General features: G+C 51.0%; 1 protein-coding gene across 1 annotated transcript in view; it reads left to right on the plus strand.

The window, feature by feature from the left end:
- CCT7 (chaperonin containing TCP1 subunit 7) overlaps positions 1–17,199 on the plus strand; it is a 144,787-nt gene that overhangs the window by 67,270 nt on the left and 60,318 nt on the right. Inside the window, exons 5-7 of the mRNA XM_069632310.1 lie at positions 4,986–5,038; positions 5,653–5,824; positions 16,618–16,782. Of these exons, the coding sequence (XP_069488411.1) occupies positions 4,986–5,038; positions 5,653–5,824; positions 16,618–16,782 (390 nt within the window). The remainder of the gene's footprint in view (positions 1–4,985; positions 5,039–5,652; positions 5,825–16,617; positions 16,783–17,199) is intronic.

Here is a 17,199-nt window from a genome sequence, read left to right on the forward strand (position 1 = left end):
GTTGTGTCTCAATATCGGATCTAGGTGGGCAGCCGGGTCTCTAATATATAGGAGCACGTCGTCGGCATATAGAGAAATTATCTCGGGAGTATCTCAGAGACATATACCTTTTGCGCGTATGTTTGTCCATTACGTTATCAGCCATGGGCTCTATGGCGAGCGCAAAGAGTATCGGAGAAAACAGGCTGCCCTGGCGGGTACCTCTGTGGAGAGCAAAGGGGCCGAGGCCCTGGAGTTGACCAGGACTCAGGCTGCTGGGCTTGTGTAGAGGAGTTTGATGTACGACCTCATGCGTGGGCCAATTCCCATTTTGTGGCGCACCGCCCACATGTATTACCAGGACACCATATCAAATTACTTCTGGGCATCGAGGGTGACTGCCACGTCCTGTGCGTTGGGGTCAATTCTAGCCAGAACATTGAACAGGCGACTGATATTTAGGCGGTGGATCTGCCGGGCACGAAGCCACTCTGGCCGGGGTGGACTAGGTGGGGCATAATGGGGAGAAACCTATTGGCAATGATCTTGGCGAATATTTTTGTCAGTGTTGATTAGAGAAAGGGGCCTATAAGACCCACATTCGTCCAATTTTTTGCCTGGCTTGGGTAATAGTTATAAGCGCCTCACGCATGGATGGGGGTTGGATGTTTTGACTCTAGGGATTCGTTCCACACCTCCAGGAGTCTGGGTGCCAGAATGGCTACATGCACCCGATGAAACTCGGAGGTGAGGCCGTCGGGGGCCTGGCGCTTTGCCCCTGGGGCAGTGCGAGATGACCATGGTTATTGCATCGAGGGTGGTCGCGCGAGAGAGGAGGGTCATGGGAATCTGATCTAATGGGGCGTCGGTGTCTTGCAGGCTGTGTTCTTGCTGTGGGCCATATAGGGTCGTATAGAATGTGGTGAATGTCCCGAGGTTTTCCTGGTCGGACCAGCACATGGTGCCTCGTGTGTCCTTGACGCAATCAATGCGATTCCTGCCCCCCTCAGTTCGGACCAGTCTGGACAGTGTTCTACCCAGCCTATCCCCCTCACCATACTTCCTGGCCGCCACAGGGCGGGTGAAGTACCGAACCTCTTTGGGCGTGGGACTCGAATGTTTCTAATTCCGCTCTAATCTGTGCCAGTGCAGTCTGGGAAGGGGAGGTGCCATATGCCCTCTCAAGCTCTTTTAATTTCGCTTCTGACTGTTGCAAGCTATTTTTTATGGCCTTGAGGACCGCAGCCTCTCTAGATATGCACATCCCTTTGAAGACCTTGAATGCCTCACAGCGCACTCCATCGGAGGTGTCATGACTGTTGTTGCACTCGAAGAAGGTGTTGATGTCAGCTAAGATATCGGCTTTAAAGACTGTCTGCAGGGCCTCCGACTTAATCTCCAAGAGGAGCGGGGGGGGGGGCTGATCGTGTCCCAGTGTTATCTGGAGTGTTACCGGTGAATGGTCCGATAGTGTGCGTGGTAGTATCTTGGTCTCCATGACCCTGCCCATCATGCAGCTCGATATGAGGAACAGGTCGATCCTGGAGAGGCCATCGTGTACCGATGAGTAAAAAGTGTACTCTCTAACTTGTGGGTTGAGAGCTCTCCATGCATCTCTGAGATCCAGTGTGTCGATATGGGCGTGTAGCCTGTGGGCTGCGCGTGACGGGGCTCTGCGGGTCATCCCGGACCTATCCAGGTCTTTGTCTAGGATCAAATTCATGTCCCCGCCCCAGATGATGGGAATCCCAATGTATTTCAGAAGCGTGGTGGTGATGGCATCAAAGAACTCAGGGGCATCAAAGTTCGGGGCATATATGTGTTCACTAGGAGGCATTCCATATTAGCGAGTGAGCAATGGAGGATCACGTATCTACCCTCAGAGTCAATATGGCTGGAGCGCAGGGAAAACTGGACTATGGATTAGGACCCACCCTGGATTGGGTGGAGTACTTCGTGTAGAATCTGTTGTTGCCCCATGTGGGGGCGAGACATGCTGCTAGGCGCCCGAGAGCGTGGGTCTCTTGGAGAAAGAGGATTTTGGTGCCATGTCTCTGGGCATAGGCAGTTACCCTGCGGGCCTTAGTGAAATTGCTTAGGCCACGAACATTCCATGTGACAATGTTTAGCGCCATAGCAATATATTATGGAACATCCCAGTAGTAGTATTCGTAAAGATTGTCCCTCATGCACCTGCCGTGTGCACAGTAGTGTTGAGTTAAGGTCATGCGTCTCTCAGCCATGTTTTTAACTGTTAACACAACCCCAATTACGCCTCCCCCCCCCCCCCCCCTCCTCACTGCCCAACCCCAACATGCAGTGCAGATCCCCCACCCCAAAACACACCCGAACCCCCTTGGGACTGCTCTGACTGGGAACCAAAGGTCGGAGGACAAGATCCAGCGTGGATAGGGCCACATCCTAGCCCAACAGGGGCCAGTCAATAGGAAGAACAAAATAAAAGTGAAAGCAAACATTGCAACTGCAACGGGGGCGCTGGTGCCGTGCGGCCGGCATGTGTGGCTTGATGTGGGGCAGCAGATGCTGTCCCGAGTGTATTGTTGCGGTAAAACAGGTATCGTAGACAGCCTCCGAGACCAGAGAAGACGCTCTGGCAAGATGACATCACAAGAGAGCAGGGCACAGGGATAGCTCCTGGGGCCTGGTGAGGGAGAAGGCAAAGAAGCAATGTAGGAGCTAGCCTGTGGCCTGCATACACATGGCAAGAGGCCGCAGTTATTGAGTGGACACGGTGGGGTTGCCATCAACACATCAAAAGTCATGGAACCGTGGACATTTTGAGAACATCGTAGGCTGTGTAGTCTATGGCGTGTGGTTGGCTCGCGGCACGGGGAGAGGTATATGTAGTTCAATGAACTTCACCGCTTCGTCAGGGACAGTGAAGATCTTACCATCATGGGTAATCTTTAGTCGTGCCGGGAACAGGATGGCGTAGGGGACGTTGCGCTCCCTGAGCAGCTTTTTGACGCCTAGGAACTGGCACCTTTCCTGCTGCACCACCAGCGAGAAGTCCGGGAAGATTCAGACCATATGGGCTTCAAATCGCAGGTCTCCCTTTTCCCGCGACAGGGGGAGGATGAGATCTCTGTCGTGGTAGTTGAGAATCTTGGCGATAATGGGTCTGGGGATGACGCCGGGTCTAGGCCGTGGAGCCAGGGCCCGGTGAGCCCGCTCGACCGTGAAATACAGAGAGAGCAGTGTCATCCAGTAGGTCCTTAAGTTTCTCCACTGCGTCCTCCATCCGCCCCTTGAGGGCATTTGCGGGGACCCCAATAATGCGCAAGTTGTTCCTACAGGAGCGTGACTCCAGATCGTCACACTTCGCCTTGACTCCTTTCATGTCACGCGTTCGGGAGGCTAGTGTCCTGGAGCACGGTGATATCTTCGTTCACCGAGATCCTATTTTCGGCTTCGGTGATCCTCGATCCTGCCTGGTCCACTCGAGCCTTAAGCGAGGCGACGTTAGCATTGATGTCGTCTAATTTTTCCTGGAAGGAGGCAACATTTTTAGCCATGGGTTCCATTAGTAGGGTGAGGTCAGGGGCCTCCACCGCACGGAGCAGGGTTAAGTCTGGCTCGTCCTGTGGCGATGATGTGCTGGCTGGCTCATCTCGAGGGACTGCTTTAGTGTATTTGTCCATTGTACCTCCTTGGGCCCCTGCCTTATTTCTGCTGGGCATTGTCGTTGTGGTGGGCACGGTTGCAGTGAGGGCCCACTTATGGATAGGATGGAGAGCCGAGATGGGCCAGGGCCGGCAGGCTCAAACGCAGTGTCCTTCGGTGGCGGTAGGCGGTTAGAGGCAGGTGGGGGATCGCCGTGGATAGCGGAGAGTCAGCAGTGGAGTGGCCAGGCTGTGATGGCGAGCGATCGCGGCCTCCTTATGTGTACAGGTTGCGTGGGGGGTGCCAGCGGGATCTTTCTTAGGGGGTCGCGGGCAGAGGCGGCGACACTGTCAGCATAAAAGTGGGCAGACAGTATGGTGAGGGTCACTTCCTTATGACGGTACAGACCCGCAGTGTCGCAGACAGCGGGCAGAGGTCTCGACGCCCACCGCTCCAGCCCCCGCTCACCTGGTCCGCGGCAGCGGGACAATGGGATCCTCCGTGTAGTCAGCGCCGGGGGGGGTCGCGATGATCACTGACGCAGCAGGTGGCATACACAGTGTGGCGGCGTCCGCAGCAGGAGCCCAAGGCACTCGCCGTGATTTCAGAGCGGCGGGCAGCGGGAGCGGGGAGGGGACCCAGGAGTGAGGCAGGCCAGGCGGGAGGGCCGGATGTTAGCCAACTGCCGGGGCCCGGTAGAGTGCTAGGCCCAAATCCGACGGGGCTGCCAGCCAGGTCCCAGGTGGGCCGATCGAGACCAAAATCGCACAAAATGTCCAGTGCAGTGGCAGAAACAACTCGGCCGATAGTCCTTCACAATATCGGGAACCGCAGATGGGGGCAGATGAATGCCAAGGCCGCACGGAGCTGAAAGGCTAGGCAGCCATCTTGGGCTGCTCCACAGCGCCACCTCGAGTATTGGCCTGTTTTTATGGGAATAAACATGAAATGTGTGGTAAGCCTCATATTTGCTGGGTTTGCCAGATCAGTTTACGATATGAAGGTGTAGATGCATGTTGCCATGAATTTTGATTTGATCCTAGTCTACAGAGTTGTTGGAAGTAGTTTGTTTTATTAGTCTTGTCTAATGGTTTGATGTTGTTTTTAGTGGAATGCGCTTATAGCGGATGGAGGACTATCTTCCCCCCCTGGCTGTTGATTTGCTTGTTTTTTCCCCTTGCTGCTCACAATTCTACCAAGGTATTCTCTTCAGTAGTTGCTGGTTCTTAGCCACATATCGGAGAATGCTAGCTCATTGCTAAGTCAAATGTTTGTATGCTAGTGAGGTAAGATGTATGTATATATTTTGCTTTATGAGAGATGTTTTGGTAAAGTAATCAGGTTTAAACCTTTTGAAAAAAGCACCTTTTTGTATTCGACAGGCTGTGAATAAGATCAAAGATATTGCTGTAACTGTGAAGAAAGAAGATAAAAAGTAAGTTGCACTTGTATGTGATGAGTTGCTTGCCTTCTATAGAAACCTTGGTCGGGCTGCTGGCATATGTAAACCACTGAAATGCACAACAGTGCTGCTTCAAATGCATTTGCCCCCTTTTTAGATGCTTACTTTTCAAAAAAGGGTGTCAAATGTTAGTAAGTGCACAAACAAAACTGGTAAATGTTGCGTTTGAGGAATAGAAACAGAATAAATGGAGAAAAGGCAAGCGGGGACAGTATGCAGAGGAGAGAAGAAACCATAAAGAGCAAGGAGATGAATACTGCAGAATAGAAAGAGGATTGACAATATAAACAGGTCGCCTCCATTCAAAACTACACCTGAAAAGGGCTTGGTCAGAGTCTCTGCCGGATATGCTAAATAAAATAAAATGCTTGCAATTCAATTATACAGACCTGATACAAAGGAAAAACACAGTTGCATAATGCTTTCCCACAGCAGGTTGTTGGTGCATTATACGAGACGTTGAATGTAACTATCTTTTTAATTTGTGAGGCTATTATATTCCTGGGTAAGACAGCATTATTCTAAGATGACAAAATGATCCTAATTCATGGACCAATCAGCCTCTTATGTGCTTTGTTTTTTGACAGAGAACAGCGTCATCTGCTGGAGCAGTGTGCCTCTACAGCCTTGAGTTCCAAGATGATCGCCCAACAGAAGGATTTATTTTCCAAAATGGTGGTGGAGGCTGTCATGCTGCTCGACGATTTGCTTCAGCTGAAAATGATTGGCATCAAAAAGGTTCAGGGTGGTGCATTGGAAGTAAGTGTTATGTTGAGGGCTCTTTATTGAAAATGTCACTACAGGTTTGATCCATTGGGCTGCAGGCCATGAAATGGGTACCGAAGCATAGCTGCGCTCTGCAGCTATGCTTCTGTACTGATTTCATGCATACTTTATTTGTGCACTGATGATTGTGGATTTGATTATTTTGTCTTGCAGTAGAGATGTGTGAATAGTTATTCAAACTGGCTCGTGGAAGGCTGCAGCTCCAAAGTCTAGTGTTTGACATTTTTTAAAATAATGGGCTATTGGGTGCAATGCCTTGCTATTTACCTTCAGTTCTGTAGGGTAACGCATGAGAGAATCTAAAAGATGTCAGGTCACCAACAGTTCACTGTAGCTAGTTACAATTCTTGCCTTTTTATAATGCCTCTGCCCTAAATATATGCCAGCACATTTGGCCTGCACCTCCCAGGAAATTGACATCACCTAATGCAGTGGTCTTCAAACTTTTTTGGCCTGAGCCCCCCCCATGAGCAAAGTTTGGGCAGGCCGAGCCCCCCCAAAAGTGCCAGATGGGCAGTGTTTAGAAATCGCTATTAACTTGTGTGCCGTCACTGCACCCTACTCCCAGTACAGACCCTGGGCTACTCCCACCACTATCCCAGTGCAGCCGCCCATCCAGCTACCACCACAGTCCCATAACACAAGCATACACACATCCATACACATTTAAATAAAAAATAAATCACCATAAACGTACCTTCTGCAGGGGCCTGCGCATGGTTGCTAAAAGGCCCCACTCCAGGTTGCTCTGCCCGTAAGTGCGAGGAAGCGCAGGAGCATCCCCTCCACATACATACATGCAGTGCCCCAGCCAGCATTTCCAATGAGCTATGAAAGGCTGGCGAAGCAAAACACCCCCAGCGTTGCATGGCTCAGTGATAATGTGCGGCTGGGGAAATTAACTGTCAAAGGCAAACAGTGTTTCCCTTTGACAGTTCAGCCAGCCCAGGAGCACCCCCTCAGATGGAAAAAGCAGCTGAGGGAGTGCTCAGTGTTTCACTGGGCTGGCTCCTCGGCTCCTCCATAATGGGTGAGGTGGCCAGTGGGTGGATGCACCCTCACCCATTATGGATGAGCCAGCAGGCTTGGACTGGTGTATAGGGCGATGACCGTACCAAAAACGCAAAATGCGAGTGTAGGCCAGTCAAAATAGGCCACTTTTTTGGGCAATGTGGGCCAGTTTGAGGAGTTACTTCACTATGCAGCTAGTAGTTTTGAACATTGTTGCTGAATAAATGTTCTTTAAATATCACAATTTGTTTACATTTGAACAAAAAACAACCCCTTGGGTACTATTCAAACAGTCTGTGATTAAAGGACTGAATATCCATTTGCAACTGCTGGGCATTTTTTCATTGGTGCCAAAGACCGTTTTATGGTCCAGTCTGACCATGAGATGCCCCTTCCCATTTCCACAAATCTAAAAAAAAAAATTAAAAAAAATAAAAAATTGTTTACATTTCATGCTGGGCTCTGGCGCCCCTCCTGGGATGCGGCCGCGCCCCCTACCCCCCCTGGGGGGGGGGGGGCGCCCCACAGTTTGAAGACCTCTGCCTTAATGAGTCATTGCTGGAAACTTTGCTAGCATCCCCCCAGCTCTCCTCAGTCATTGCCAACATGCTGCTGCAGCCTCACCATAAATAAGATCCTGCTGGAACCAAATTTTGACCGCACTTCACTGTGTCTGGGGATCTCTGCAAAGGACTGACCTAACCTCGGTGGAAGCCTGCAGCATATGAACATTCCTTAACTTTGTCCATGAGGAGCCACATTGTCTCCATAGATTCCCTGTCCCAAGGCAGATGTTGGTTCCGCAATTCTGAGTCTGGGGGTTGTTAAATAAAATTCTCTAAGTGCCCCATCTGTTGCCTTGGATTTAAAGCCAATGTTTTAAAAGAAGCTATCTTATGGGCCATAGTTTATGAAGCCTGTATCGGGCCATAGGTTGAGAAGCCTGGGCCAGGAGCCATCTCTGCGGTCACCTGGGGACCGATTGTGTACACCCTCCAGAGCTGGAGGACTAACTGCCAACTTTCTTTTTGACAAACTCTTCTTGATAAGGTCACCTACCTGTAACACACCAAACAATGTGAAAGGTGGGGATGGGTTCCAAAATCTTAATGTATCTTATCCATTTTAAGGCTTGTGAATCTACTTCAAAACTACTTGGGCCCATATACTTATGCCAAACTATATTTTATATTAAATGGCCAACCCAGTTTACCAGGTGGTGAAGGTACCACATGTGATTTTTACTTGGCAGTAGTTTGTTTTTTTACTTCCTTTTGTGGATCTCTGCTCCTTGACACACTTTTGTTGGCTCTACTTCACACCAACCCTCTCTCCTGAGTGTAAGCCTGACTTGCCAGCCACTCTACCTTTTGAGAGTTTGGTCCAAGAATTGAGTGATATATGGCATTTATAACGCGCCTATACCCAGGGGGTTCAAGGCGCAACGAGGCAATGGAGAGGGGGGTGGGGGGAGGGCTGAGGGGGGAACAGAGGGAAGACTGAGACGACGATCTTACTAGACAAGGTGACCTTGAGATCGCACAAGTGCCGGTGAGGGTGGAAGGGGAGAGTGCAAGAGGTAAGCGGAGGGGGAAAGGGGATGTGACAGTGCAGTACATAAGATGAAAAGTAGAAAAATAAATAGAATAAAAACAATAGGTAAAAAGTGCGGCCAGCTTGTGGCAAGTGCAGGGGTGAGTGCAGACATCAAGTGTCAGGAGCTGGTGGGGGTTGTAGGGATACAGAAACAGCCCCAAGTGCAGGGTTTGCCTGGGGGGCAGTGCAGGTGTGCAGCAGGCTGGGGTCGGGGGGGGGGGGGTGGACCTGGGCCTGAGGTCAGAGTAGCCAGGTGACAAGTGCAGTTTCAGCTAGGGGGTCAGCAGGGGATAGGAGGAAGCGGAAGCAAAGGGGAGGGTCTTGGGGTGCTTTTGGAACTGGAGATGGTTCTCCTCAAGCTTCAGGGAGGCTGTTCCAGAGGGAGGCCCCAGCCGAGGAAGGAGATCTACTACCAACTCGCATACTGCCCCCCCAGCCAATGACTGCCCTCTCCCTAAGCCCCTCTTCTCGCATCCATCTTCAGATTTTTACCGCATGTCCAAGTGTTTGGAGTCCTTGAATTTTGCTCGGTGAGCTATTTTACTTTTTCTGTGCTTTTTCGACGGAAAAAGTTAATTTATTCAAAAAGAGCCTGTGTGCTCTTCTCTCCATCTGCCGGCAAGTGGGGACACGTTAGTCACTGAATTTCAACTCCCCTCAAGTGCAAGGATCGTCGAGTTTTCATCGAAGTTTCCAGAAAGGACATCGGGACTACTCTGCATCTCCAACCATGACGGAGGAGAAGGAAGCAAATCCTTTTTCAAGATACGCAATAGGTGCGGACTGCGGAACGTGTTTGTGGACGAAAAAGGCCTTCAATGCATCTACTGCCTTCACCCGGACCACAAAGACCGACATTGCAAGCTCTGCCTCTGCTTCTCCAAGAGAATAAGGCCTCTGCCCCGTGCCCAAAGCAGGGTAATGTCTCACCCAGGACTGGCTGGTCCGACGAACAGGCTTCTAAGTCCTTTTAGAACGCTCCATCTGTCGGGGCCCGAGACGAGGGCACCGGAAGTCTGTTTCCGTTGGGGTTGTAGCATGGATGTGGTCCCTCGATGGGCAGGGCGCGAGCAACATAGTGGCCCAACCCGGCTAAGCTGCGGGAGAAGCCAGCAAAGCCTAAGGTGGAGGAAAAGATGGCAGCCCTCTTCGACAATTAAACTGGTGGTGCCGCTCCCTCGAAAGCCAAAGGGGCTGACCCCGTGAAGGTAGCCCTTACTGCGCCCAGGGTGTTCCTCCTGCCTCGGGGGCAAGCCTCATCTGGGATAGCAGCGCTGTCTGCTGGCACACCGGAGAAGAGGATGGCGTCGCTAAGCCCGGCTCAGACCCCACAGGGTGCAACAAAGGGGTGACTGGCAATGAAGTCCCAGGCCAGCTACTGGCTGTACCCCCAAGACATGGTTTCATCTTCAGACTACTAGGATCGGGAGTCCCTGCACACGGTCCACGAGGACGTGGAGGAAGATGAGGCAACAGCGATGCAGGGCCTAGTGAGCCCGCCAAGCCTGATCAGCCAAGAGATGTATCCCTGGACATCCTTTCAACCCTACACACGCTGGTGTCAGAAATCCAGAAGAGGATGCTGCATGCCCCTGTGGCTCCGGATCAGCCTCTGGCTAAAAAGAGCAATCTCCAACTTCTGCACCCAGGTGCCCCCTCCCCCACCCCTCTGTGATGGCCACTGGGACAGATGTCGGAGTATTCAGATTCTTAGGACTTTTTAATTTCAACCCTGGAATGAGTGAACCCTTTCATAGGCATCTACTTTTTGTATGGTGACACACAGCACCTTCAGGTTTACATACCTTTCTTGTCGACTACGGTTCTCAAGAATAGTAAAGGGAAATTGACTTTACTTACCTTTTTCGCTTTGTAGGTCCAGCACACCATCTTATGTGGAGTGCTGGGCGGGGTTACTTAGTAGCCCCTTATCCTAAAAAATGTTGTTACCCTCACCACTGTAAATGGCTGGTGGCAGTGGTTTAATTTTCCTACAATTGTGCTTTTCTACTGCAGGCTGAATCCTCAGCTACAGTATAGCATCCATGGGTGACCATTTTGTCAAAATGGCCCAGTCCTCCCTTTTCTGTTTTGGGAGGCCTTGCTTGGGTTTTACCCTGTGTGCCAAGCCAATTTTGAGTACTGTGTTCATTTTGCTTTTGGTGGGCTTCAGTACTGAAACCCGCCTCTTGCTCCAGTGTGTCTGTAAAGGTAGGAAGTGAGGGAGGTTCTGGGAACTCCACTGTCCTTTCTTTATGAATGCCTGAATGCACCCAGTCCTGGCTGCCTGTCCTTGCCACCCTGCTGTTTAAGTGACAGTTAGGATGTGCATGAATGTGAGAAACCTGCTTAAAAGGTGAGGGTTTTGGGACTGAAAACTGACGACCACTGGGAAGAACAACCCGACGAAGAAACCGTGAAGAAACTTTGCTGCTCCGGAAGAGACAACTTTTTTCCTAGTGGGACCAACTAACCACGAGACGAATTCCACTGGACCATCTTCCCCCCACTGGCTGTACTTGACTGCTGCAGGAACCAAGTGCCAGCGGTCGAGAAATCCATAGTCTAGTGCAACGTCTGCAATCTGGCCAAGTTGAGCCTTCCCCAGTACCTTCCAGAATCAGGTTGACCAGAGCTTGAGTCCCCTCACCAGAGTGAAGGAAGCCCAACCGGTGTCCAAGATCCACGGTGGTGCTGTTTACCCAGTGCTGAAACTGCAAAGGGCTGCTGATCTGAAAACGGCCCGTAGATGCCACCGACCTCTGAATTGCTGCCGCAGGAGTCCTCCAGACGTTCTCCCTCTTGTCCCCACGACTGAGACCCAGGATCTGCATCACTGCAACCTGACCTAAGCAAGCTGGACCAGTCTTCTAACCAAAGGTACTGTTCTGACTTGGGGTACTTACCTCAGTGTCTTTAGCTTTGTTCTTCCTACTTGAGACTTGCAGTAGCTACTTTGCTAGAGTTGATTTCAGCTCTACCCTTCACGTGTAACAACTTGTGACCCTACAGTGATTTTAGTTCAACAAACTCTCTAACTTTGTGCAAGACTTTAAAGTAGTGCCTCAGCTCCATAGACTGTGCTCCATTTGACTTTGGCTGTCCTGGCTCCCTGCTTCTAGTCCATTTGACTTTGATATTTACTGTCCCTCAGAGGTGATAACTTGATTTTTAACTATTCTTGCTGGGAAACGTTTGTGTCTAGACTTCATTCGAAGATAGTGCTCACATGCTCTGAGAACCTGTACAATGTGTACTAGTGATATATAAATGCCATTACTGTCCTAGTTAGTGAAGTCACCTCAGGGTCTAGGAAGTGTAAGAAGCATCTCTAAAGAGTATCTACTATCTTTGTGTGGATTCTGGAAACAGTATTTACAGGTATATGTGATGGTTACCTGTATTGCCCTTTTTAAAGAGTGCTTAAACTACTTTTAACTACTGTTAAATAACTAAACCTTGAGTGTAAGTGTTACTTGGCTACTTGGATTTGTGGATTGCATTGCTACAGCTCACATTTAACCCTCTTGAGATGAGCCTGGCTGCTCAATCACACTACAAACCTGTGTAGTACAGGTCTATACCATAAGGTGGGTTACCCAATACCAAGAAGACCAGGGCTGTGTAGTCTCCCACAGGTTTATTACACCAATTCTTGCCTAGCGGACACAGCACAATATTGTCCCGGTGGGCGGAACACTGCAACCGAAGGTGTCCCCACCAGATGAGGTGGGGTCATTTCAAGCCATGGTCGCCAAAGCTTCCGAGCTTTTCCAGCTGACTGAAGGGACCAAGAAGGAGGGCTTCCTATACCAGCGGCGCAAGGCTAAGAGGAAGACCATCATGGCAGTGCCCCTCCTGGATGACTTGTGGGCGGAAGGCCTAGCTCTCCTGAAGAATCCTTGATCGGCCCAGGACAAGCGGGATAGGCTGGAGAAAAATAGCGGGAGCCAGAGTAGGCACCCACGTGCCTACGGTCACAACCGTTGCCGAGTCTATAGTCTTGGCAGCTGCAAGGAAGAGGTCGACAACCCCTCATCGACCTCAGTCCCTCCGGACAGCGAGGGGGGAAAAAAGTTGGACGCCATGGGGAGGAAGGTCATTTACTCTTGCGTCTACTATCAAGGCAGCCAATGCATTGCCAATTCTGGCCAGGTATGCCGGGGAACTGTGGTACAAGCTGGGCCCGACTCAAGCAGGTGGAAGCTATCGCAGTCCTCCAGGAAGGTGAAGTGGCGTTGAGCCATGCCATCACAGTGAACCCTGGACATAGCTGACACAGGTTTCCGGCAGATGGGGAACGGTGCCTGCCTCCGTTGTCGAGGCTGGCTGAAGACACTTTCTGCCAGGAGGTTCAGATGAGGCTACTGGGCATGCCTTTCAACGAGAACCTCTTCGGGAAGGCCGTCTGAGTCCTTGCAGTCCATCAAGACAGATACGGCTTGTGCCCTTGGTACTCCCAACAGCACTGCTCTTCCTTTCGCGCCTCCGGTGGAAAGTCTATCAGATCGTCAGAGGGTTTTGGTGGAGGCTCCTCTTCATAACGTCAGCCCTCCTGGTCCACGATTCAAGAGGCCTACAGTGTCTGTTCCAGTAGGTGGTCAGAGCTGTTGTCGGCCATGGTGGAACGCATGTGCCAGTGCAGGACTGAACCGGTTAAGATGTTGCGCCCCACCCATGCCCCCAGTGGGAGGCTGGCTGACAAGATTCATCAGCGAGTGGGAAAAGATCTCCATCAAAAGATGGATGCTGGATGCTCTCGCCCACTGATCTACACTGGAGTTTCAGCAAGTGTCCACGGATCCCTCCGATGAACGGCAGTAGCATCACATCCCTAGGCTCCTGCAGGAGGAACGAGCCATGCTAAAAAAGGGGCGATCGAGCTAGTTCCAACGCGACTCGTCTACTCGAGATACTTTGTCAAAAAGAAGACGGGGGGGGGGGGGGGGGGAACGTCTGGATGCCCATTCTCGGCCTGCAGCGTCTCAAGTACCTAAACTCTCAAATTCAGGATTGTCACGTTGCAGCATGTGCTCTTCGAACTGGAGGAAGGAGACTTCTTGAAGTCCCTGGATCTGCAGGACGCCTACTTTCACGTCCCCATTCACAGGAAGCATCGAAAGTTACAACGCTTCGTGGTGCAGTGAAGGCACTACCAGTTCATGACCCTCCCTTTCGGCCTAAACTCAGCTCCCAGTGTGTTCACGAAGTGCCTGGCACCTGTGGCGGCCCATCTGTGTCTGAGGGATACACGTGTACCTGTACCTCGACGACTGGCTCATCCGGGCCAATTGGAGAGGTAGCCGTCGAACACGTGAAGACGACCGTCCAGCTGCTGACAGTTCTGGGGTTCTCCGTCAATTATCCGAAGGCCAGCTTTACGCCATCGCAGAATGTGCTGTACCTAGGAGCCAGGCTCAACAGTCCCTTGCTTGGCGTCTCCCTCAGAGGATAGCGGCCATGCTACGGAAGGTACGACGGCTGTTGTCACTGAAGACCATCACCGTGCAGACCATCAAGTCGTTGCTCGGCATGTCGTCCTGCATCAACCTTATTCGGCTATGCAAAATACAGATGCAGCCTCTTCAGGAGTTCCTGGATGCTCTCTGGAGACAAGTGTCTGGGAGCTTTGCGGCAAAGATCGCTCTCGACGAGGAGTACTGTCGGGCGGTGAGGTAGCGGGACGTAAACTATCGCCCAAGGCACAGGGTTTCAAAACCCCCCACCTTAGCAGGAGACCGTCAACACAGATGCATCCCTGAAGGGCTGGAGAGCCCACACCGGACATCTGCACGCCCGAGGCCTGTGGCTGCCAGAGGAGCAGGATCTCCCGTCAATGGCCTGGAGCTGCAGGCAGTTTTCTGGGCCCTCAAGTCATTCCCTCCGTCTTCGAAGGTCAAGGTGGTGATCTTAATGCACAACACCACCACAATGTTCTACATCAGGAAGCGGGGGTGGGGGACACCCGATCCCAGCGCTTTCCAAAGAGGCGCAGAACTTCTGGCACTTGGCTGTTTGTGTCAAGAGCACCATATCCGTCTCCCTCAGCAGTGAGTTGCGCTCTGGGAACTTCGGCAGGCCAGGTGGACCGCATCTATATCAAGTGGGGCAGGCCCAAGATTGATCTGGTTGTGACATTGAACTCCAAATGCCAGAAATTTGCAAGCAGGTTATGCCGGACGAGGAGCATGGGGGATGCATTCTCCTTTCTGTGGGAAGGCCTGTTTTTGTACTTGTGCTCTCTCCCTCCCCACCCCCGTTGCTTATCCGTCAACTCCTTGCCAAGGCAGGATGATACTTGTCGCCCCGGCGTGGCCGAGGCAAATTTGGTGCCCGGACCTTCTCAACCGGTCAGTGCTTTGGTCCAGCTGCCATTGGTTGCAGATCTGCTCACCAGAGAAGGAGGCTCAATCCTGCATCACAACCCAGGATCGCTGAACCTGAGGTCTTGGCTCCTGCAGCACTAGAGTTTTGCAGATTACCGGGAGGTCCTTGCCAAGGTCAGAGCGTCATTAACTTCTGGTCAAAGTGGAAGCGTTTTGCTACGTGGTGCCGAAGATCACCCCTCTGATGGTCACGGCCCCGCAGATTCTTCCATACTAGTTGTCTTTGGCCAGGGCAGGGTTGGCTCACACCTCTATCAAAGTGCATCTGCCGGCTATCTACCGCTACACCAGGTCTCCAGGAAGATCGTCTCTTTGGTCCCACTGTCTCGTCCAGGAGTTCCTCAAAGGACTGTTTCGATCTTTCCTGCCGGCTGCTGAAGGCTCCTGCCTCGGCGTGGGAACTCAACGTAGTGCTGATTAGGTTCATGGGAGACACCTTCAAACCTATTCATCAGGCCCCTTTCAACTTCCTCTCGTGGAAATCTTCTTTGCTTGTGGCCTTCACCTCTGCCAGGAGAGTGGTCAAGATCCAGGCCCTATCCTTCAAACAGCCATATCTGGCTTTCCACGAATCGAGAGTGGTGCTACGGAAGCACCCCTCCTTCATGCCAAGTTTCCGTCCATATTCCACCTCAACCAGCCTTTATTACCTGTATTTCTTTGAAGCCTTCATCACTGGCTGAAGGGCCTTGCACTCGCTTGACGTTGCTCGTGCTCTGAAGTTCTACGCGGCACACTAACAGTTTACAGAAGACATCTCAACTGTTTGAACTTTGGTCCTGTGAACCAGCCTTGTCCAAGGCTTCCATCTCCAGGTGGCTCTCTGACTGTATCACTATCATTGGTTGGCCAACTGACTGCTGCCCGACAGTCCGAGCCCATTCCACCAGAGCAATCGTTGCATCGAGGGCGTTCCTGGCTCGTGTGCCCCTGCTGGACATTTGCATGGTAGTCCAGGGTCATCCAAGCAGTGCTACGCAACCCATTCGCTTGAGGTGAGTCTGTTCCAGAGGTACGTTTTTTGATTCTTTTGAGCCTTGCCACCTCCCGTGGTTGTGTAATGTGGTACTGCTATGTATTCATGAGCATGTGAATCAATGTCAGACCCCGTGCTGGAGAAGGAACAATTTACTTACCTGTAACTATTGGTCTCTAGGTTCGGTCTGGCATGGAGTCACATGCACACCCTCCCACCTACCCCCCTCTGCGCCTCTTTTGGCCATACTGCTACTGTACGTGCTTAACAAATCTGAAGATGGCTGCCAGAGGGGCTTAAGGAGAGGGCAGTCATTGGCTGGGGGTAGTATGACAGAGTACAGTGATTGGTTTAAAGGAGAAATACTGTTTGTAAGTGACATTTTAAACTTTTCTTTTACTGAGGATTCCCAGCTGGACGACTGGGAATATTCATGAACTTGTGAATCCATGCCAGACCCATGCTGAAGAACCATAGTTGCAGGTAAGCAACTTGGTTCACAAACTTCTGGAGAGTTGACAACCCCTGCTTGACCCCAGCTGACACTTGGTTGATTCAAAGTAATCCTGAGGAAAGCCTGTTGGACTTCCTTATTGGGTAGTGGCCTCTACAGGCTGGGCATCAGGTTCACTGCCTCTACCATCTAGGACACATTATCTTGGAGATAATTGACCTATAAATAAATGGGCAGCCATCATGAAGTCTACATCTTGCCACTGTTGCCGTCATTCATATCTGATGCTACATTTTGAGATTGTGCGTTTACTGATTGTATTTAACACATTTTTCTTTGTCAGGACTCGCATTTGGTTGCAGGAGTTGCTTTTAAGAAAACGTTTTCTTATGCTGGATTTGAAATGCAGCCGAAGAAGTACGAGTCTCCTAGGATTGCTCTGCTGAATATTGAGCTGGAACTTAAAGCTGAGAAAGATAATGCTGAAGTGCGAGTCAACAACGTGCAGGTATGGACAAAAGCAGTTGGGCTGATAGACGTAAATGGCCATGGCATTGTCATGCGATGGGGATGGCTTCTTAGAATGTATGTCTGAAGGTTCTGGTACATCTCGTAGGGGACAAACTCATTGTTGCTGTTTTCCCTGCATTGTATGTGCTCTTGTATTGGGGTGTATTTACCATGCCTGCCTCACAACTACCCTTAGAAATTGACAAACCTACCCCAAACATGTCCTGCCATACTCTCTCCCACCCCCCAAATGTGGCAAATCGGCAGGGATGAGTTGGCCCCTACAAGTTAAGCCAGTACCATGTCTGAATCTGCTATACAATTGAAAGATTAATTTATAGCTAGCTGTAATTGTTACACTTGTGACACACTAAATATCCCGCCCAGCTGTGTAGGGCACTGTTAGGACAGTTTT

This window comes from Ambystoma mexicanum, chromosome 6q (genome assembly GCF_040938575.1).
Source record: "Ambystoma mexicanum isolate Mex_15411 chromosome 6q, UKY_AmexF1_1, whole genome shotgun sequence".
NCBI classification, from domain to species: Eukaryota; Metazoa; Chordata; class Amphibia; order Caudata; family Ambystomatidae; genus Ambystoma; species Ambystoma mexicanum.